We start from the raw sequence: 22859 nt of genomic DNA, 5'->3' as shown, positions 1-22859 counted from the left end.
AGATTTATTTTGGTAGCCTGGCCTTGTACCCAGTTTGGAGTCACTGCTGAGCTGCTCAAAACCACCCAGTCACCAACACTTTCCTCTAAAATAGAAACTTTGAAATATTACTGTGACATTCCACCGACCAGAGTAAAGAATTTTAGTTGGTTATGGGGAGCACACACAAATCTAATAAGAAGTAGAACAACAAAGGAGACAGAATATATAATTAGGAATTTATTCATTTAAAGCAAATTATTATTAAATTTATTATTAAGAATTATTAAAGCATGATTCAGTGTAATTCTTGCCTATTGTGATTTAGTGTTTCTACTAAATGTAGAAATTTCCTGTGGAGGAACTTTATTTACATTTCTTTTTGTTGGCTTTTCTGGGGGGACCATGTGGTCTGGGAAGTTCACGAGTCAATCTTTTTTAGACCAAGTGACAAAACCATTCCAAAGGAAATCAAGACAACCTGGTGGGGCAGCACCCAAACAGAGCATGGGAACTCACTGTCATGAAATGTAATAGAGTATGTCTGTCTCTCACCCCTTTGCCAACCAGACATCCTTGCTCCCTCTTGTAAAAATCAGTCACTTAGGTTGTTCCCCTGTCACAAATAATCATCCACTACTGTGTCAGACTCTGCCACAAGCAAATTCAAGTGACATCCTGACCGCTGTCAGCCCTAGGGAAGAATGGAGCCAGGTAGGTTTTTAGCTAGAGAAATTCCAAAAGCCACCCCAAAATACCTATAAGGCAAGGGTATGTTGTGGGGGGCACACAATTCCTTAAAGAGTCTTTGCTAGGATATCTAATAGGGAATCCTCCTGATGTCCAATCCCCTGAGGAAACTGGCTGAATTATTTGCAACCTCTGCTAGAGGGAGTGTGGTATAGTTCATACTGCCTGATTGCTTTTTTTTTTTAAACTATCAGTTCATCAGAAATCAGTTGTCTACCATTTCAGTTACAGGGCACTAATATCATCTAATTACTCTCTAATTATCTGGTAATTTAATAGCATACACAACTTCACAGTAACAGGGAATGACACAAGGTACAAAGTAAAAGTAATTAGAAAATCATCAGTTTAGGAGGCAGACACAGGCACCTGAATCCACCTAGACTGGGGGTGGGCAAAGGGTTTGTTTGATGAATTTGCTCTTGGTCAAAACTCGAAAATTTAAAAAAAAAAGACCTTCTAAGAAACTCACAAGTCTTTGGACAATTAACTGAAGCCATGCAGACTAGATAACACACCTGTAAATCAACTCTTTAATTGGATTTGGGAAATACATTAATAATCTGTAATTTAGCTCTTCGATTTCTTACCCTATCTCTTCCCATCCCTAACTTTCAAATCACAGAAAAAACAAAAGTAAAAATATCTTAAGAAACTGATTCTCCAATGTCTGGGACAAAAAAGAGACACCAACCACTTTTCCTTAGTGTCTCCCTCAGTAAGTGCTGAAAACATGTTCAATTCAGAAATACTAGGCCAAATAAAAAAGGACCACAAATTAAAAATCCATCATTCCCATGCAGTAAACCTGCTTCTAATTAAATCTAGCACAAAATGTTACTTCATTGCTTTCACAAGAATAGGGAAGAGGCTTTTAAAAAACAATTTAAATTTGGGTCTAAATTCCGAAGCATCCAATCAAAACTAGAAGACTCTAGTAATCCTTTATTGAGAATACAGAAATGGTTAAATGTTCATGAGCATACTTTAGGGACACTTCTATTTTGTTCAATGTGAAATCAGAAGGAAAAAACAATAATCCTAAAGCCTGAGTTAAACAGATTCTATATTTTTGAAAATGAGGGGTTTATGGAGGAAGAGGGAAAAAAATAAAATGAAGGGTTTACATAAAGGTCAGATGAAGGAAGAACATTTAAGTCCAGCACTTATTTGCTCTTATCCTGGGGATGATGGTGAGCAGAACAACCCACTTTTCTTGTTCTGAGGCTTTCTGGGGGTTGGCATAGGGAGTGGGTATTGAAACACACACCTGAGTGGAAGTATGCCAGCTATGCTGGAAAATACATTGCATCTCTAGTTCTAATGTTGCCCCTATGCTGGCTTCATGCTGTAGGCCTGCCTTATTACATGGCCCCATTTCAGTAATTAAATCCTTCTGGTTGGGGTCCAACAAAGAGCCACCTCTTATCAAATTCTGCACTTTGTCCAAAAATGTTGTCTTGAGATTTCTGCACTCCCTTTTCTTAGGGTCTTGCTGAAGACAATTGTGTTAAGCAAAGGGGCCATTCAAAATAAGGCAAGTGAGATCGGTGGGACTCCCAATTTGCGGAAGAGATTCAGCTCACAGTCATCTTAACCTTAAAGAGATTTGTCTGTTTCGATAATGTTACATGTGTATTTATGCGTGTATATATAGATCTATATTTAAACTTGTGAATTTTTTTTTTTTTTGCAAATGACAATAGTGGTGACCAAGCTTAAATTCTAAAAGGCATTCCTATAGTACTTGGCAAGTTGCAATATGTTCCTTCTCAAAGTGAACTGTTCTTTCCTGTGCTGGGTACAGTCACAAAGTTGTTTAATCCGTGCCCAAGATGCAGAGCAGGGGGAGGGGGTGAGGAAGGCGTAAAAGAAATGGAGGGGAACATCACCCATTACGCTAGATCTTAAGCAACACATAGAAAAAGCCAAAGACACACTTAAAAATAAGGAAAGAAAAAGCACAGCAGTCACATTCCACTTCCAGTTAAATCGCTGTGTTCTCCCTCTTCCCCTTTACATGAGGGCAAAGACGCCAAAGTCATCAGTAATACCTCACTTATTAATCAGACTATGCAAACCATTTTTTAGCTGCTGCTGCTGCCACCACTTTTATCTCAATGGCAACCAATTTCATTTTTCTTTTTCTTCTTTTTCCCCTATGAGACATTTCCTAAATTGCCAGGTTAAGAACTGCCTGGACAAATTGGAAAACCAAACGGTCTTCCATTCAGATCTAAACGGTTTCAAGAATGAATGCGACTTATTTTGCTGGTTTCATCCTCATCAGTTGACATGCCATGATGTCAAAAGATGTCACAGTCTTCCCTAAATTTCCTCCCCATTTTCTGACGTAATATGGTGACATGCCCCACAACTAACAGCACTCAGTATTATCGGGGGGGACCCCTGTGTCTGTCAAGCCTCCTCCATTTGGAGCCTGAGTTCACTCATCAGCTTCAAGTGGGTGTCATAAGGAGCTTTACACCCTATTGAACAGATACAATTGACTGTATAAATGGCTAGCAACCTAAAAAAACCCCGGTCTGGTGCATGAAGGATTGGCAGAGCACTCACAATGCAGCTGGGGGGCGACTTCTTGGTGGGGTGGGATGGGACACTCTTCTTCAGTGGAAGCCTCAGATAACCGCTTCACCTCCTGACCAAGTCTCTATTTCTCTATCCCTATAAAGGCCTCACAGTGTCACTTTCCAAGCAGGGGGGTGGGCGTCACCAGGTCCCTGATAGGACATCCAGAGCGGCAGATTTTCTTCCAATTCTGATTCCCTCTCCCTTGACGTGGGTCCCTTACCCAGGCCTCGAGGCACGAGACTGATGCGTCAATGGGATAGCGAGGTGTCCTCCAAGCCCAGCAACTCCTTTATGAGTCTTTCCCCAAACTGTGCCCGACTGTATCTCTTCACGTGGTAGGCCTCGGACATCTTATACAGGATGTAGGCATTATTGATCGCGATGCTGATGGCAAACCAGAACACCTGTTGCCAGGTCTTGTTTGGTTTATGAGAAATGAAATACCTGAAAAGGCAGATAAGACAAAGTGAGCCATAAATCGATGGGTCTGGTCACATAGTCGGGAGAGGGGTATTTAAAGAGAGTCTAAGTTTTTCAAGGATAGAAACCTTGTTTTATAATAATAACCAGCATTTAGAGAGTGCTAGATATTCTACAAAATGATTTACAAGCATTGTATCCTTTGATCCTTCTTCAATATATTTCCCACAAGAATATATTCTTTTAGAACAAAGTATAAAGTACATAGCACAGAACAAAAGAAAACTTAGAAGGAACAAAGAAAAGATGGAGAATTCTCAACACAACACATAGTATTTATTATAGAGGCCTTCTTGAAATGGAAATTTATTGCTATGTATTTTGAATCTTCTCTTATGTTTTTCTGTGCACATGACATGTTTTTTTCTTTTGTATTTAAGTTTCAATATTTAAGTTTATGTTTATGTATATTATTTATTTTTATATTTATTTAGATATACATATATAATATAATATAAACATATTTATAATATGTTTCTTATTGTGTACTTAAGTTTTAGTAATAAAAAAGAAAAAATGAATAAAAAACAGAAAAAAAGAATAGCAGCTTTTTGAACAAAGTAAAAAGTGTATAGCAGAGAACAAAAGAAAATTTACAAGGAACAAAGAAAAGATAGACAGCTCTCAATACAACATGTAGTATTTATTACACAGGCTTTCTTGAAATGGAAATTTATTGCTATATATTTTGAATCTCCTCCTATGTTGTTGTGCACATGACATGTTTTTTTTCCTTTTCTTATTTTGTATTTGTTTCAATATTTAAGTTTATAATATGTTTCTTTACGTTATTTATCTTATTTATTATATTATATATTATTCATATTATATAATATAATATAAACATATTGTTTATAATATGTTTTTTATTGTGTGCTTAAATTTTAGTAATAAAAAAGAGAAAATAAATAAAAATCAGAAAAAAAAGAATATAAGCTTTTTGAATGTGAAGATGATTTCATTTTTGTTTCTGGACCCCCAGTCCTGGCACATAGTAGGCACTTAATAAATAGTTACTTGTTGATTGTATTCTCTCAAACACCTTATATAATTCTGGATAAATAGCAAATGCTCATTGAATGAATCATTAAACAAGAAAACAATCTTCTCTGAATAAGCTGTGATTTCCAATTTATTACCTTATATTCTAATGAATATCTATTCTCATCTATGGTTAAAGTCAGATTATCTGCACCAAGTATGTTTGGGAAATCCCCATATCTTATGCCCTTAGATAGACCTTCTAGGTACTTGCTGACCCCAGCTTACCCTGAAAAAAGTACAGAAAATTCAAATTTCCCCAACCCTAGATAGTTGAGTAAATGATCAATTGCTCTTTGGCAGTAGTCCAACCTTGAGCAGAGCTTAGAAACATACCCATTATAATTCACTATCATGTTACTATTCAAGAAATAATATTTATTTAGCTCCTTTAATAAGAGTAGACAGATGGTGCAGCAGATAAAGCTCTGGGCCTGGAGTCAGGGACACTTGAGTTCAAATCCAGCCTCAGACACTTACTAGCTGTGTGACTCTGGGCAAGCCACTTAACCCTGTTTGCCTCAGTTTCCTCATCTGTAAAATAAGTTGGAGAAGGAAATGGCAAATCACTCTAGTATCTTTGCCAAGAAAACCCCAAGTAGGGGGATAGGAGTTGGACATGACTAAAACAACTAAACAAAAAACAACAAAAAGCTTTAATATCAAAGTGTTGTGCTGAGTGCTAGGGATAGCGTGTGTGTGTGTGTGTGTGTGTGTGTTGTGTGTGTGTGTGTTTGTGTGTAGGGAACTGTCAGAGAAATGACAGTTTCTTCCACTGACAGTTTGGTTCGAAGGACATGTTGGAAGAACAGCAGTATGGAGATTAAGTACCAAGATGAATAGCCTACAACAGTGGTTCTTCCTAAAACCCTTTTCAAGGGGCCCACAAGGTTAAAACTATCACTGACACATTTAATTTTTTAAAAACAGGAATTATCAATAGATATAGTCCCACATAAACAAAAGCTCTTTGAAGGGCACTCTATAGTTTTTAAGAGGATAAAGGAGTTTTGAGACTAAAAACATTGAAGACTACTGGTCTAGACAGTGAATGCTACATGTAGTCAAGTGAAAGAGGTGATAGCATATGAGCTGAAGAAGTCAGGAAGACTTTGTGGAGAAGGCAGGATACTTACTGGGTCTTGAAAGATGGGTAGGATTTAGCTGGGTAGAAAAGTGAGGCAATGGAGTTGGGTGTTACAGACCTTTCCCCAGCTTGGGGAGCTGGGATGTGTGTGCAAACAAAGAACAGAATGACAATGGCTTGGAACTGAGTATAAGCATGATGTGAATAGGGCAGAATGAAGCCATATACCTGACTGGTATGTGTCTTTTAGCTTGCAATTTATTTATTTATTTATTTGTTTATTTTAGTGAGACAATTGAGATTAAGTGACTTGCCCAGGGTCACACAGCTAGTAAGTGTCATGTGTCTGAGGCCACATTTGAACTCAGGTCCTCCTGACTCCAAGGCCAGAGCTGTATCTACTGCGCCACCTACCTGCCCCCGGTATACGTCTTTTACTTGGCAGTAAAGAGAGACAAGATTGGGCAGGTAGAATAGGATGAGCTTAGAAGAAGCCATGAATGACAAATTAAAAAGTTTGGAGGCAATAGGGGCACACTTCTCTGAATTTCCTAGGTTTCCCATTTTATAACCAGAGTCATAATGACTATCTTAGGGATCTCACATTTAAATCTGGAAGAGATTTTATATGGTCCAAACCCCCAAGTTTTACAGATGAGGAAATGATCTCCAAGATGTTAAGTGACTTTTCTAACTCAAGTCACATGAGGTAGCAAGTGGCAGAGCAGGATATCTATCAATCTACTGAATAAGCAGTGGTGAGAAAATGAATGAGCATACCCATATCATGGTGGTTAAGGATTCTTTTTTTTTTTTTGCTTACTTGCTGTATTTGTCATCATATTTGCAGATATAGCTAAGGTGAGCGGCGAAAGCTTCCACAGCCAAAGGGCAGGGGATTTCTCCACTTTTCCTCTTGATAATCACTCCTGCATGGAAAAGAGAATCATTCCTTTTCTTAATTTTTTTTGTTTTTCAAAGTGGGGGAGGAGGAATATTTTCTATAAAAGATCCTAACTCTGGTCAGCTTACCATAAACAGGCCTTAATAAACAACAGCTCTAAGAAAGAAAATAAAAAGATTAAAAGAAAAACCCATCACTAAAGAATTTTGTGGAGATGAGAAAAACAAAAGGCAGATGAGCATACAGGCTAGGAGAGAAAATATGGACATTAGGTATATGGTAACATAGTGATATAAAAAAAAGTAGGGGTTGGAGAGGTATAAATTGTGCTCTGTGTGTGTGTGTGTGTGTGTGTGTGTGTGTGTGTGTGTGTGTGTGTTTGATACACACAGAGGAATCTTTCCTTCATCTTTTCAATTCCATCCCTTCCCTTCCATCCACCACTTGGGCCCCATTCCAACAATAATAAGGGCTCCTTCTCTCATCCTTTTCTTTCCTTTTTTTTTAAAAAAATATAAATTTATTTATTTTTAGTTTTCAACATTCACTTCCACAAGTTTTTGAGTTCCAAATTTTCATCCCTCCCCCCACCCCAAGATGGCATGCATTCTGAATATCCCTTCCCCTAGTCTGCCTCTCTTCTCTCTCCTCCCCCCCACCTTTTCTTAGGGCAGGATAGACTTCTGTACCCCATTTCCTGTATTTCTTATTTCCCAGTAGCATGTGAAACATTTTTTAAACATATGTTTTTAAAACTTTAGGTTTCAGATTTTCTCTCTTCCTCCCTCCCCACCCACCCTCATTGAAAAGGCAAGCAACTCAATATAGGTTGTACATGTGCAGTTATGCAAAACACTTCCATAGTAGACATGTTGTGAAAAACTAACTCTATTTCCCTTAATCCTATCCTGCCCTCCCATTTATTCTATTCTTTCTTTTGACCCTGTCCCTCCTCAGAAGTATTTACTTCTGATTACCCCTTTCCCAATCTGCCCTCCTCTCTATCATCCCCCTGCTCTCTTGTCCCCTTCTCCCCCTATTTTCCTGTAGGGTCAGATTTCCATACCCAATTGAATGTGTATGTTATTCCCTCCTTAAGCCAAATCCTATGAGAATAAGATTCACTCATTCCCTCTCACCTTCCCCTTTCCCCTCCACTGTAAGAGACTTTTCTTTTCTGTTTTTTTGTGAGATAATTTACCCCATTCTACCTCTCCCTTTCTTCTTTTCTAAGTATAATCCTCCCTCATCCCTTAATTTTATTCTCCAGATATGACCCCTTAATCTTCAACTCACCCTGTGCCCTCTATCTATCTATCTATATATACATATAATTTTTTTCCTCCAACTACCCTAATACTGACAAAGGTCTCATGAGTTATAAATATCATCTTTCCATGCAGGAATGTAAACAGTTCAATCTTAATAAGTCTCTTATGATTTCTCTTTCCTGTTTACCTCTTCATGTTCCACTGGAGTCCTGTATTTGAAAGTCAAATTTTCTATTCAGCTCTGGTCTTTTCATCAGGAATGCTTGAAAGTCCTCTATTTCACTGAATGACCATTTTTTCCCCTGAAGGATTATACTCAGTTTTGCTGGGTAGGTGATTCTTGGTTGTAATCCTATCTCCTTTGCCCTGGAATATTATATTCCATGCCCTCGGTCCTTTAATGTAGAAGCTGCTAACTCTTGTGTTATCCTGATTGTGTTTCCACAGTACTTGAATTGTTTCCTTCTGGCAGCTTGTAATATTTTCTCCTTGACCTGGGAACTCTGGAATTTGGCTATAATATTCCTAGGAGTTTTCCTTTGGGGATCTCTTTCAGGAGGAGATCTGTGGATTCTTTCAATTTCTATTTTGCCCTCTGGTTCTAATATATCAGGGCAGTTTTCCTTGATAATTTCTTGAAAGATGGTGTCTAGGCTCTTTTTTGATCATGGCTTTCAGATAGTCCAATAATTTTTAAATTCTCTCTCCTGGATCTATTTTCCAGGTCAGTTGTTTTTCCAATGAGATATTTCACATTGTTTTCTAATTTTTCATTCTTTTGGATTTGTTTTACAGTGTCTTGATTTCTCATAAAGTCACTAGCTTCCAATTGCTCTATTCTAATTTTTAAGGAAGTATTTTCTTCAGTAATCTTTTGGACTTCCTTTTCCATTTGGCCAATTTTTCTTTTTAGGGCATTCTTCTCCTCATTGGCTTTTTGGACCTCTTTTGCCATTTGGGTTAGGCTATTTTTTAAGGTGTTATTTTCTTCAGTATTTTTTTGGGTCTCCTTTAGCAAGCTGTTGACTTATTTTTCATGATTTTCTTGCATCACTCTCATTTCTCTTCCCAGTTTTCCTCTACTTCCCTTACTTGCTTCTCAAAATCCTTTCTGAGCTTTTCCAAGGTCTGGGACTGATTCATATTTTTCTTGGAAGCTTTGGATGTAGGAGATTTGACTTTGTTGTCTTCTTCTGGTTGCATATTTTGATCTTCTTTTCACCAAAGTAAGATAATATAGTCTGACTCTTTTTGTGCTGCTTGCTCATGATCCCGGCCAATTATTTGAGTTTTAAACTCTTTGTTAAGGTAAGAGTCTGCTTCCAATGTGGGGAATGTATTGTCCCAAGCTTCAGGGGTTTGTCTAGCTGTTTTCAGAGATACTTGTAGGGACCTGTAAATTTTCAGTTCTTCCAAGGTGGTATGATACAGGGCGAGGTGTTTACTCCTTTCCTGGCCTGTGACCACAAGTATTCCTTTCTGTTCTGTAACTGTGAGGAGGGGTTCCTCTCCATAGCCACTCCAAGCTCCACCATGCCAGTGTTCCTCCTCACCCCAGCACCGCTGCCCAGAACTGTGACCCAGATCCAAACATGGGCAAAGCAAGAGATTCCTGCCTCAGCACTGGCAAAGAGATCCCTGCAGTCCCTCTCTGATCAGCCACTGGATTCCCCCTTAGTCTGTGGGCCGGAAGCTCAGGAAGCAGCTGCCCCCCCCCAGGGCCACGCTCTTGGGGAATGGAGCTGAGACCCTGCCTTCCTCTCTCAGCACAGACAGAAAGAGACTTTTCCCACTGACCTTCTAAGTTGTCTGTGGCATTCATGGATTGAGGAGTCTGGAAACCTCCACAGCTGCCTGTGATTCAGTCCTCTGACGCCTGCTCCAGGGTCACTGCGGCCTGCACACCCAAGCCGTGCTGCGCTCCACTCCAAGGCCTGTGCGATACACCTTTCTGATCGATCATCTAGGCTGTCTTGGGCTGGAAATTTGTTTCACTCTGTCTTTTTTGTGGGTTCTGCTGCTTCAAAATTTGTTTAGAGCCATTTTTTATGAGTATTTGGAGGGGTTTGGGGGAGAGCTCAAGGAAGTCACTGCTTTCACTCTGCCATCTTGGCTCCGCCCCCCTCTCATTCTTTTCCCATCCATCACAGGTAGATACTCAAAATAGCCATCACATGTGGAATTTAAGGGATGCCGTTGTTCGTCGTTTCATTCTTGAAGAGGATCGACAACACTACCAAGATGATGTCTTGACTTGTGTGTGAATTGGATTAAAGTGAGGCAGAGCTGTGCAACGTTGTTAGCCTCACTCTCTCCTCCAGAGTCATCAGAGTCCAGAGGCAAGACAAAAGTCAGGACTGGTGATGGCCCAGCATGCAGTGGCTGACTTGGCCTTTCTCAATTAAGGTCTTTTCCAGATCTCAGTTTGTCTGAGGCCACACCCATTCAATGACTAAGGGTGAGGTAATGGAAAGGCAACAAAGGTGGCACCTGCTTAGAGGTGGAAGCATAGTGTTAATATCACTTGAAAAAGTGAACCAGAATTACCGATGTCTTCCTCCATTTGCCTCCTTCTCCAGCCTTACATGGGTCACTTTAATTTAACAAACATTTATTCAGCACTAACTATGAACAAGGCACTGTTCAAGGCTCAGGGAATACAAACACATACAACAGTACCTGTCCTCAAAGCACATACTTTCTACTGTGGGGACGGGGATGGAGTAGAGAGAGTGGAAGAGAGATATGCAACACACACACAGAGCTAAATAGAATACAAGATAATTTAAGGGGGGAGAGGCACTGATAACTGGGGGGGATGTGGTTTATTGGGGTTTACTAATAACTGGGAATTACAAAGAAAGTTTCACAGAGATCCCGAGTTGAGCCTTGAAGATGAGGATTCTGAAAAGTAGAGATGAAGAAGAGACTGTGTTCAAGGTATGAGAGAATTCTTGTGAGTATACAGTCATGGGAGATGCATTGTCAAGTTTGGGGAATATTTTAGTAGTGGTTAAGAATCTAGAATGCATGAAGGGTAGTAACATAGAATGAGGCTGGAAAGGTAGGTTGAATCCAGATCATGAAGGGCCTTGAGTCCTGGCTAAAAAATCTGCATTTTATCCTAGGGTCATTTCCAATCTATGGACCTGTGATGCCCTGGGGATGAGGGACAAGGAGTAATTACAAGTCTAAGAATCTATATTGCAAAAAACAAGAACAAAACCAACACTCCAATGCCTTTAGTTCGTGTAAATGTTTTGTGCATATACTTATTACCTTTTTTCAAATGTATGTAGATGCTGTTGGGATAGATAAAATAAAAGTTCATCTAAAAGCATCAAAAGCCAGATAGTAGCTTTTTGCCATGATGTATTTTCTCAACAGAAATGAATTGCTAATGATAACTTTATCATATATTTAAAAGGAATAGCAAGTTATACATAATGGATGTGCAGTTTCACATGCAATCATCTTTTTTCTTATATGGAATTATTATATTATTATATGGAAATGCTTGTTTTATTCCATAAATCTAAAAATAAACAAATAAATAGGAAAAAAGTGTTTGTGTGTACATTGATGATTGTTAAACATAACAAAAATAAAAATGTCATAAAAAAAGAAATAAATTGTTAGTATCACATAAGGGCCTGTGAAATTTTTGGACATTAAAAAGGGTTTCTCTCACTTGAAAAGGTTGGATACTGTTGTTTAGAAATTGAGAGGCACTGAAGTTAATTTAACCGGGAGTGATATCGTCAGATCCATGCCTTAGGGAGATTATTGTGACAAAAATGGGTTAGAGAGGAGATAGACTAGAACAAGGGCTTTAACCTGGAGACTGTGTACCTGTTTTCAAAAATATTTTACTAACTGTACCAAATAAGTTGGTTTCTTTTGCAATCCTGTGTATTTTATTTTGTAAATTTAAAACATTATTCTGAGAAAGAGATCCAAAGGCTTTACCAGATTCCCAAGGGAGTCTAAGAATCCCCAGACTAGAGTCAGAGACCCCAATTAAGAGGTACAAGTGAGAGAAGATGAAGGCCTGGAATTGGGTAGAGGCTATGTGAGTGGAGAAGGGGATGGATTCAAGAGATGTAGCTTTAATCAATAAGACTTAGCAACTTATTAGATACGGGGGGAAGGTACCCCAAAAGCCTGGATGGAGGAAGACCTGAGTTCAACTCCACCCTCTGACGCTAGCTGTGTGACCCTGGTCACAATTTCCTGTTCTGTAAAATGAGTTGGAGAAGGAAACTGCAAACCACATCAATATCTTTGCCAAGAAAACCCTAAATGGGGTCACAAAGAGTTGGACATGACTGAAACAACTCGATAACAACAACAAAAAGGTAAGAGAGGGAGACAAGTTAAGGATAATTAAGATTACCTGGAAGAATGTGAAGATGACACAGAAAGAAGGAACGTTGGAAGAGGGGAGAATTGACAAAAGCGGGGGGGGTGAGGAAGATGTTGAATTCAACTTTGGACATGGTGATTTTGAGGGGCTGATAGGTAACCCAGGGAGAGACGTCCAGAAAGCAGTTGGCAAGGAGTGTTGGAGTTCTGGAATCTGAGATTAAATAGAGACACCTGGAAGTCAGCTGCGTGGACCTGATAAGTGAACCTGTGAGAGCTGATGAGATTGCTAAGAGAATGTAAGAAAGATGAGGGCATAGGATGGAACCTTAGGGGATATCGACACTCGGCTGGTGGTAAATGCATGATGACCCAGCAACAGACGCTGGGTAGAAGTGATTGGACCCACAGGATCAGAAGTGATCTCCTCATAGGAGGAAACCTAGGAGAATGCAATGCCATGGAAGTAAGAGGAGAGTGTGTATGGTAGCTATCAAAAATGGCAGAGAGGTCAAGGGAGATAAGGACTAAGAAAAGTCCATTGAATTTAGCATCTAAAAGATACTGATAGCAGAGGAAAGAACAATTTCAGGATAGCAGTAAGATCAGAAGCCAGACTGCAAGGGGATTGAGAAATGGGTGTGTAGCAAAGCAGTGAAGGCAATTACTGCAGACAGCTCTTACTAGGAGTTTAGCAATGAAAGACAGGAGAAGTATGGGATGACAGCTTGTGGAGATGACAGTAGAGCCAGGGGAAAGTGTGTTTCCATGCAGCAAAGAAGAGTCATTTGTGCTCTTTATCTCATTTCTCTTCCAAATTGGGCTTGTGATTTTTTTTCATCCCTTCACAGGAAGATTTTGGATATTCCCACATAATCAGATAAGATAGAATAAACTTCCTTGTCCTTTTCTCTCCTCAACCCCAACCAAGCCCTTTTCCCCACAACAAATCATATAAATCCATCACAACACAAATGAACACAAATACATTCCATTCCATGGATATGGATACTTATCCGGTCGTTGAAAGATTAATAATAATAGCTCAAATTTATATATCATTTTAAGCTTTTTTTAAAGTATGTTTTTCACAACAATTCTATGAGGAAGGTAGTTCAAGGGGTTAGAATGTCTCTGTGTGTGTGTGTGTGTGTGTGTGTGTGTGTGTGTGTGTGTGTGCATGTGTGTGTCTGTCTGTCTCTGTCACTCATCTATGCCTATGATTTCATTAATTTAAGAAACTTTCAGTGAGGCAACTTTGTCCATCAATGTAGACAGGAACCTTTTGCAACTTATAAAAACTAAGAACAGAGGTTCTTGATCTGGGCTTTGCAGACCTCCAAGAGGTCCATAGATTGCAGAGGGTATATCAATTTGGATGAGAAAAAGAATCCCTATTTTCACTAACCTTTGGTCTTCTGGGGAACCCTATGTATTTTATTTTTTACATTTAAAAGATGTTATTCTGAGAAAGGATTCATAGGCTTCACCAGACTGCGAATGGGGTCTATGACATAAAAGAGGTGAAGAACTTCTGTTTCTTGTACAAGGATTATTATTCCAATTTTACAGATAAGGAAACAGGCTGAGAGAGGTTGTGAGATGCCAAAAGTCAGTAAGCATCACACGCCAAAGCTTAAACCCGGGTCTTTGGACTCTGAAATCAGTGTTCTTTCCACTATGCTACTTATACACAAAAAAATGACAAAATCAAACAAATAGGATGTGAAAACCAAAGAGAGAGAGAGAGAGAGAGAGAGAGAGAGAGATTGATTCATCAACTTCAATTACTTTGCTGTTTTAGTTCCAAAAAGTTCTTTTTCATGGTATATTTCCACTATGGGAAGCTAGGTGGGGCAGTGTGGATAGAGTGCTAGGCCTGAAATTAGGAAGACCTGAGTTCAAATTCGGTCTCAGACACTTACTAGCTATGTGACCCTGGGCAAGTCATTTAACCCTGTTGGCCTTGGTTCCCTCATCTGTAAAAGGAGCTGGGGAAGGAAATGGCAAACCACTCCAGTGTCTTTGCCAAGAAAATCCTAAATAAGGTTGTGAAGAGTCAGACACAACTGAAACAAATGAATAGTAAATACTTCCACTATATCAAAGAAGCCCATATCAGGTCCAGAGATCATGCTATCAAACTATATAAGGAGGCATTAAACTAAAGAATCTTTTATGCCAAAATATGGTTTAGAATTTACATATATCCACTGATTGATCTTTAATTTTTTTTACCTAACTGACCTAAATTTTGATCTAATTAATTGCCCTGAATTTTTTATTTTAATTTGACCATTAAAATTTTTTTTAACATTTTTATTTAAAGTTTTGAGTTCCAAACTCTATCCCTACCTCCTTCCCCTCTCCCCTTCCTGAGATGGTATGCAATCAGATACAGGCTACACATGTGCAATTATGGAAAACATTTCCATATTAGTCATTTTGTACAAGAAGACTCAAATGATAGAAAAAAAGTGAAAAATAGCATGCTTCAGTCTGTACTCAATCAATATCATTTCTTTTTCTGGAGGCTGATAGCATGCTTCATCACTAGTCCTTTGGGATTGTCTTAGATCAGTGTATTGCTGAGAATAGCTAAATCATTTACAATTCATGGAACAATATTGCTGTTACTGTGTACATTGTTCTCCTGGTTCTACTCACTTCACTTTGCATCAGTTCATGTAAGTCTTTCCAGGTTTTTCTGAAATCATCCTGCTTGTCATTTCTTATAGCACAATAACATTCCATTATACTCATAAACCACAGCTTGTTGATCCATTCCCCAACTGACGGGCATCCCTTTGATTTCCAATTCTTAGCCTCCAATAAAAGAGCTGCTATAAACATTTTCATACAAATTTGACCTTTTGTTTTTGATTGGACATGGGTTTAGGACTATTTTAGGGTTATATTTCGATTATAAAGGAGATTTTATTTTTTAAAAAATCATATAGTAAGAAGCCAGAAAACCAAAGTATTTTCTTTTTTAAAAAAAATTTTTGGAAGTATTTTCATTTGTCTTAATAGTCATTTGTTAAAGGTCTTTTATAGTGTCTCATCTTATTACCAGTCTTTACACACACACTACCTTCTATCAGGCTGGCCTGCTCCCTGCTCCCCACACTCAGCATCCTCCCTCTTGTCTCTGCATTTTCCCAGGCCATCTTCCAGGCCTGCTATGCTTTCTCCCTCACCTCTGCCTCTTGCGAATCTCTAGCTTTCTTTAAAGTGTAAGTCTCCTGCCACTTCCTATGTTAAGTCCTTTGTGACCCTCTCAGTTGCTGCTGTTCTCTCTTCCTCAAAATACTTTGTGTTTCCTTATCTCTCAACATGTTGAATCCCTTCAGCAGGCTGCAAGCTCCTAGAGTGCAGAGATTTTTAAAATTCTGGTCTTTGTACCTCTCCAAAATCTGGGTCAATGAATGCTTGTCGAGTTTATTGAGCTCCTCTCCTGATGTTGCGCTTGAAAATTCTGTTGCTGTTGTTCAGTCGTGTCTGACTCTTCATGACCCCATTTGAGGTTTTTGTGGCAAAGATACTGGAGTGGTTTTGCCATTTCCTTCTCCAGCTCATTTTACAGATGAGGAAACTGAGGCAAAGAGGATTAAGTGACTCGTGAGGATCACATAGCTGGTAAGTATCTGAGGCTAAATTTGAACTCAGATCTTCCTAATTCCTGCTGTATCCACTGCATCACCTTTAGCTGCCCTTAAATGTACATGGTCAGAAAAAGAATGAGATTGCAGGTCCAAAGAAGAGTTTAGGTATAAATTTTCCTTTCTCAAGTGTCCTCTGACTCCTGGAGGGGACTGACACTTAGCCTTGTTACTGAGACTTGGCTAGGGCTAATGAAATGGAAGCTAATTAAGCTTAGCACCTGTTTTATAGAGGCCAGCTTCATCAAAATTATGTCCTGTACCCTTTAATGACCCATCAGTTCAGGCTTTGAATCCCTACATCCCCTTGTGGTATGAAGTCCGGTGTGTCTCCTACTCAAAAGTCCTTTAGGGTTGATGATGTTTTTTGAAGAGGACCAATGACATCACAGGATGATGTCTTGACTCATTAGTGAATTGGATTTAAGTGAGACAGAGTTGTACAAAGTCATCAGCCTCATTCTCTCTTCCACTGAAGTTCAGTGACAAGACACATCAGGAGACTGTTGATGGCCCACGATGGTGGATGACCTTGGTGTCTTTGATGTCTGGCCAAGCTCTAAAGCACTTCACAGTGCCTACTTCAGCTGCCTTCATGGCCTTTGGAATAATTTGTTTTCATCTACCTATTCTGCTGGGCAAAGTCTTCACATGCTTGGGGTAGACACTCCCTAACTCACTGATGGGTTTGTGACCCATCGGTCACCCTCAGCCTGGCGTAGCTTGTCTGCCAAGAAGGTTTTACTGGGATGTGGCTACTGTGCATGTTATAACTTCCTGGAGCCACAGGTCAGAGTTGGGTGCCAGGTGGACACCTAAAGTGGATAAGCAGCCCTGAAAAGGGCTCAGGAAGCCCTCACCCCAGAGGTGCTGGTCCTCCCTGAACACCTCATACATCCCCCTTTAGGGTACTTACTCCTAGAACCCTACCTTCCCAATCAAAGACTTTTGATAATAATGGTTCACACTAAATTCAATAATGTATGTGATGCCTAACAGTCCTTCCAATTTAAATATGCTCTTTTCTTAAGATTCTAAGATTTCTAAGATTCTAAGATGTGTGCTCTACCCTGGAAGTGACAGCTCCTGGGTTTCCTGGGTTGCCTTTTAGTTTATAAGAACAGCACCTGGATTTGTGATTTCATTGGTACTGGGAACTCCTGGGTTAAGAGGTTCTCTCTATCAGGGCAGGTCAGCACATTGTCTGTAACTCTGTCTCAGAGCATTACCTAGAGCACTAAAAGGTTAAGTGACTTGCCTAGGGTCACACAGTCAGTACGTGTCATGGATGGGATTTAAAGTCAGCTTTTCCTGGCTCGAGGACAGTTCTTTATCATTACTTCATGATGCTTATTTTAATTTACATAAATTCTAAATCAAATCCCATTGTTATGGACTGCTATCCTTAACCAAAAATAATCCAGCCCTATTAGGAAATGCAGGGCAGTTAGGTGGTGCAGTGGATAAAGTATCAGGCCTGTAGTAAGGAAAACTCAGCTCCCTAAGAGAAGATTTGGCCTCAGACACTTAGGAGCTGTGTGACTTGGGCAACATCTTAACCCTGACTGCCTCAGTTTCCTCATCTGTCAAATGAGATGGAGAAGGAAATGGTAAAACCATTCCAGTATCTTTGCCAAGAGAATCCCAAATGGGGTCATGAAGAGTCAGACATGACTGAAAAACGACTCAACAACATTAGGAAATGTATCACTCTTTCTGAGTCTGAAGATAAAACCTGGAGTCAGGAGACAGAATCTTGTTCAAGGAACAGTAAGGAAGCCAGTGTTACTGGATAGCATGTAAGGTGATAGAAGTATAAGAAGACTGGAAAGGTGTGGGGGTGGCAGGTTATTAAGGACAGAGGATTTTACATTTGATCTTGGATGTGACAAGGACACACTGGAATTTTCTGACGTGTGTGTGTGTGTGTGTGTGTGTGTGTGTGTGTGTGTAGCGCGTAAATGACCTCTGCTATATCTCAGGACCCCATCTGTCTCCCATCTCCTTGCTCTGGTTACTTGGCCTAAATCTTTACCACTGGATTCCACACACTTCTGAACGGCTCTCTGGCAGTTTCACAGAGAAATGCTCTGCATTCCCATTAGCCTCATAAATCTGCGAAGCTTAAATGTACCAAGGCTTTGATGGGGGAGCACTGGCCTCAAAATGGGAACTAGAAACAAAGCACAAAAGATTTTGCTCTTGAGAGAGGTGTCGTGACATTAAGCAGCAAAAAATCTCTCAGAAAGCCTACAGATGCTCACCAACACTATGGGGGTTTCCTTTCCCTTGACCACCCTGAATCATTTCTCAAGTGGCAGCTTAGCTCTTTAAATGTTCGTATTTTCTATATTTAGCTTGGAACCTTACTGAAATTAAAATTTTTTTCCCATTGTATCTGTGTGTATAGGGGGATTGTGGGTGTGGATATATGCTTCAAATTTATCTAACAAATTCCATTTAGCTTGGGCTAATATTAAAACAATAATAATAATAATAAATAATAATAATAATAATTAATTTATATAGTACTTACTATGTGCCAGGCACTGTGCTAAATGCTTTACAAATATTATCTCATTTGATCCTCACAATAACCGTGGGAGGGAGGTGCTGTTATTATCTCCATTTTACAGATGAGGAAACTGAGACAAATAGAGGTAAAGTACCTTGCCCAGGGTCACATGTACTACTAAGTATATGAAACTGGTTTTGAACTCAAGTCTTCCTGACTCCAGGACTGGCATTCAATCCATTGTGGCACTCAGCCATCCCTGAAAATAAACTTTCAGTTCTGCTGGGGTAAGCTCACCCAGAAGCAGTGTGGGCATCAGTCAGAGGTCAGAGACACAAGGGACAGAATAGTCTGAGATTTAAAATCTGCTACTGAGAATTTGCCGAGGAAGATCACTGGGATTTGAAGGTAAGTAGAGGTCTCTTGGTGTTTTGGGGTCTGTTTCATTGCCCCTCCAGAAGCCTGAGTGGGATGTAGAGATGATGACATGGAAGCCCAGACTGGTTAAGAGATTTGCTCAGGTCACAAAGGCCCAAAGTGGGAAAGCTGGGATTTGAATCCACGGCGAGGTGGCTCAGTAGATAAGAACACTAGGCCTGGAGTCAGGAAGACTCCAAATCTGGCCTCAAACACTCAGTAGCTGAGGTGACCCTGGACCAGTCATTTAATGTCTGGTTGCCTTAATCCACTGGAGAAGGAAATGGCAAACCACTCCAGTATCTTTGCCAAGAAAACCCCATGTCCAGCACTGGTATGCTGTGATTCACTGGGTCACAAAGAGTTGGGCACAGCTGAATAACAACAACCCCCAAACCCAAATTCAGCAATTTTTGCATTCTAATAAACAATTTCCCTCATCTTAAGGTGGCACAGTGGATAGAGTACTGGGCTAGGAGTTCAAATCTGACCTCAGACACTTACTAGCTGCCTGACTCTTGGAGAGTCACTCTGCCTCTGTTTGCCTCAGTTTCCTTACCTGTAAAATGGGGGAAAATAATATCTAATTTGCAGAGTTGTCATGATGATCAAAGCAGATAATATTTGACAAGCATTTAGCACAGTGCCTTGCACATAATAAGTATGCTATAAATATTATTATTATTGTAGTGCTAGACTTGGAGTAAGGAAAATCTGACTGCAAATCTTAGCTAGTTATATAGATATAGTTATATGGATTATATAGCTATATGACCCTGGGCAGCTCACTTAACTTCATTCAACCTCATTTTCCTCATCTGTGTAATGGGGATAATAATAGTACCTATCTCCCGGGTTGCTGTGAGGTTCAGTATTTATAAATTTGTATGATATTTATAAAGCACTCAGAAAATCTTGAAGTACTACATAAATATTATATATTTATGTAATATCCAATAAGTTGGATGGTCTAGAGAACTTCTAAAGTTCTTCCTGATTGAATACTCTATCTTTGTATAATAATTAATGCTTCTTAGGGGCAGCTAGGTGGCTTAGTGGATAGAGAGCATTGACCCTGGAGTCAGGAGGACCTCAGTTCAAATCTGACATCAGACACTTAACAATTGTGTGACCCTGGGCAAGTCACTTAATCCCAACCGCCTCAAAAAAAACCCTAATATCTCTTCCTCTTTGACCTTCTTAATTTGGGGGGCATTTTCACCACATGACCTCACAGAGTTGTCCACCACTATAAATATCATGAACTTAAGAGATTCCAACGTAGCTTTTTCTCCCTTTAAGTCTCAAGTTAAAAACTGTCCTCACCTGATCCTGCTCCATTTATTTATTTTTAAATCTCTCTGGGTTCCTGCTTGGTCTCTGAGGACTCATTTCCTTCTTGGTGTTCATAGCAACCGTGAGTTCCTTTTTTCATCTTCGTTTGGTACACTTGGATCACGTGGTTTCTCTTATGCAATTTCTATTTCTAGATTTTTCCTTTAGGCTTTTTTTTTTTAATTCAGGGCTTGATAGGAGGTGTCTTCTGTCTGTCCTGGCTTACCTTTTAAATGTCTTTCCTCCTTTGCAAAAAAACATTTTGACCTGTTCACCTGGAGATGACTTGGGTTACAGTCTTTGGCTACCCAGGGTGGAATTCCCTTCACCTGATACTCAAAGCATTTGTGATTTGCTCTATCAAAGAAGATCGCCTTCATTCACTTCTTTAAGGATCTGAGATCTCAGGCCGGAGGGCACCACAAGTGACATCTGGTCTAACCCTCCTTTCGCAGAGAAGGAAAGTGGGGCCCAGGTAGTAAGTAACATACATCAGATGCAGGATTTGAACTCAGGCCCTGTTACTCCAGAGCCACAGCTTCTTCCACTGTACCACGAAACTTTGTAGATTAAGTCGTAAAAGGATTTGTTCTATAAAATTTGGATTCATTCAAAAGACCGCACTTGAGGATCTAGAAGGCCACAAGTCACAGGTTCCCCAACCCTGGGGAGTAGCTTGATATACAGGGAAGTTAAGTGACTTGTTCAGAATCACAATGACAGGAAGTATCTGAGGTGATCTGAAGTCTTTCTGAACACAAGTCAAACACTCTAGCCACTACACCCTCCTGCCTCTGTGTACCCAAAGCATGTCACAAACCCCAAATGGGATGAAGGATGACAAACTCAAACAGTGGATTGTTTTGTCTACACTCTACAAAACTGACACGGTCATTTTCATTCCTATTAATTTGATTAGTTTTTAGCACAAATAATCTAGTTGCTTTTGTCAAGAGGCATGGTGCAGTGGACAGAGCACCGGGCCTGGAGTCAGGAAGACCTGAGTTCAAATCCAGCCTTAGACACTTCATAGCTGTGTGACCCTGGGCAAGTCATTTAATCTCTGTCTGTTTCAGATTCCTCAACTGTACAATGGGGATCATAATAGCATCTACCTCTCATTGTGAAGATCAAATGAGATCAAATGTTGGCATGTAGTAGGTAGGTGTTTAATAAATGCTTACGCCCTTCCTTTCTCTCTGTTTTAGTGTTGTGTAGACTCAATCTACATCAAGAACGTCACATAAAATAATGGTGGGCTGGCCAGCAGTACATTTGGTACCTTCACAGTAATAGCTTGCCTGCATCTAAGAATACTCTGTTGCAACTCTTTCATCTTGGTTCCTGCTGGAAATTAGTCATGGAGTGTTTCATGGTCATTCTTCTTAGAACTGAACGAGATTCTTGGGTTTGGGATTTTATGACTCATAACCAACCATGCGCACATATACAGGACTTTGCCAGGATAAACTACTGCTTTATTAACTCTCTGTGCAGCTCGGCACCAACCCTCAAACACACATGAATCCAAGCATGCCAAAAACCATCTGTGAGCTTTTTCCTCTTCCCACATCAATCTTTTTGTTCCTGGCATGGGGGAGTAGCACTCCTTTATTTTCTAGTCCCAACTCTGTTTTTCTTCAGCAGCCACAGAGGCACAGTTTTGGTTCTCTTTCTTAATGGAACCATGGTTATTTATGATATCTTCATTTTTTCATTTATTGTCATGTCACTCATTTTCTTGTTTAGCCATCTCTGCCCCTAACTCCATAAACTTTATCATATGTATGTAGGAGGTCCCATAATTCCTGGGCACCGAAGCACTGAAGCTACATGGGCAGTAGATACATCTGTGGTTGAAAACATCCTTCTCTCTCCCTCCTTTAATTGGCAACATTTCCTCTAATTTCTCTGATTACTGCTCTTAAGAGTTGACTCTACAGTCCTTTCAATATTCCACCGGTAGAAGAGAAAGCATGCCGGATTTGGGGTCAAAGGACCTGGGTCTGAATTCTGGCTCTGCTACTTCCTCTCTTGGAGAGGCTTGATCCATCACCTCACCTACCTTGGACTCAGTTTTTGCATTTGTAAAATGAGAAGATTGGACTAGATGGCCTCTAAGATCTCTGCACGCTCTAAATCTATGAACCTGTAATAAAGCTTGGATGGTACAGCTAGACTGGTCCATTTTAGCCCCATTGGGGAAAATCCTATTGTCCTGTAACTACATTAACAGTCGATAGTCACAACATTGCTTTGCAGTGTAAAGCAATATATAATACAACTTTACACTGCAAAGCAATATACAATACAACAATATGGCTAAGGAAAACACACACACATACACACACATACACAATGAAAGCATTAAAGTACCAACTAAAATCCCATCTTCTACTGGAAGCTTTTCCTAACTCCTCTTAATTTCAATGCTTTCCCTTTTACTTATTTCCTATTTATC

General features: G+C 39.8%; 1 protein-coding gene across 1 annotated transcript in view; it reads right to left on the bottom strand.

The window, feature by feature from the left end:
- Nucleotides 1–206: 206 nt before the first annotated feature.
- The window catches only part of PGBD5 (piggyBac transposable element derived 5), a 169572-nt gene continuing 146919 nt past the window's right edge, over nt 207–22859 (bottom strand). The window contains exons 6-7 of the mRNA XM_021000431.2: nt 6753–6858; nt 207–3765 (exon numbers count right to left, since the gene is read on the bottom strand). Of these exons, the coding sequence (XP_020856090.1) occupies nt 3570–3765; nt 6753–6858 (302 nt within the window). The 3' untranslated portion in view covers nt 207–3569. The remainder of the gene's footprint in view (nt 3766–6752; nt 6859–22859) is intronic.

The sequence above is a fragment of the Phascolarctos cinereus genome, unplaced genomic scaffold (genome assembly GCF_003287225.1).
Source record: "Phascolarctos cinereus isolate Bilbo 61053 unplaced genomic scaffold, phaCin_HiC Scaffold_5;HRSCAF=322, whole genome shotgun sequence".
Taxonomy (NCBI): domain Eukaryota; kingdom Metazoa; phylum Chordata; class Mammalia; order Diprotodontia; family Phascolarctidae; genus Phascolarctos; species Phascolarctos cinereus.
This window is presented reverse-complemented; position numbering and strand designations above follow the sequence as displayed.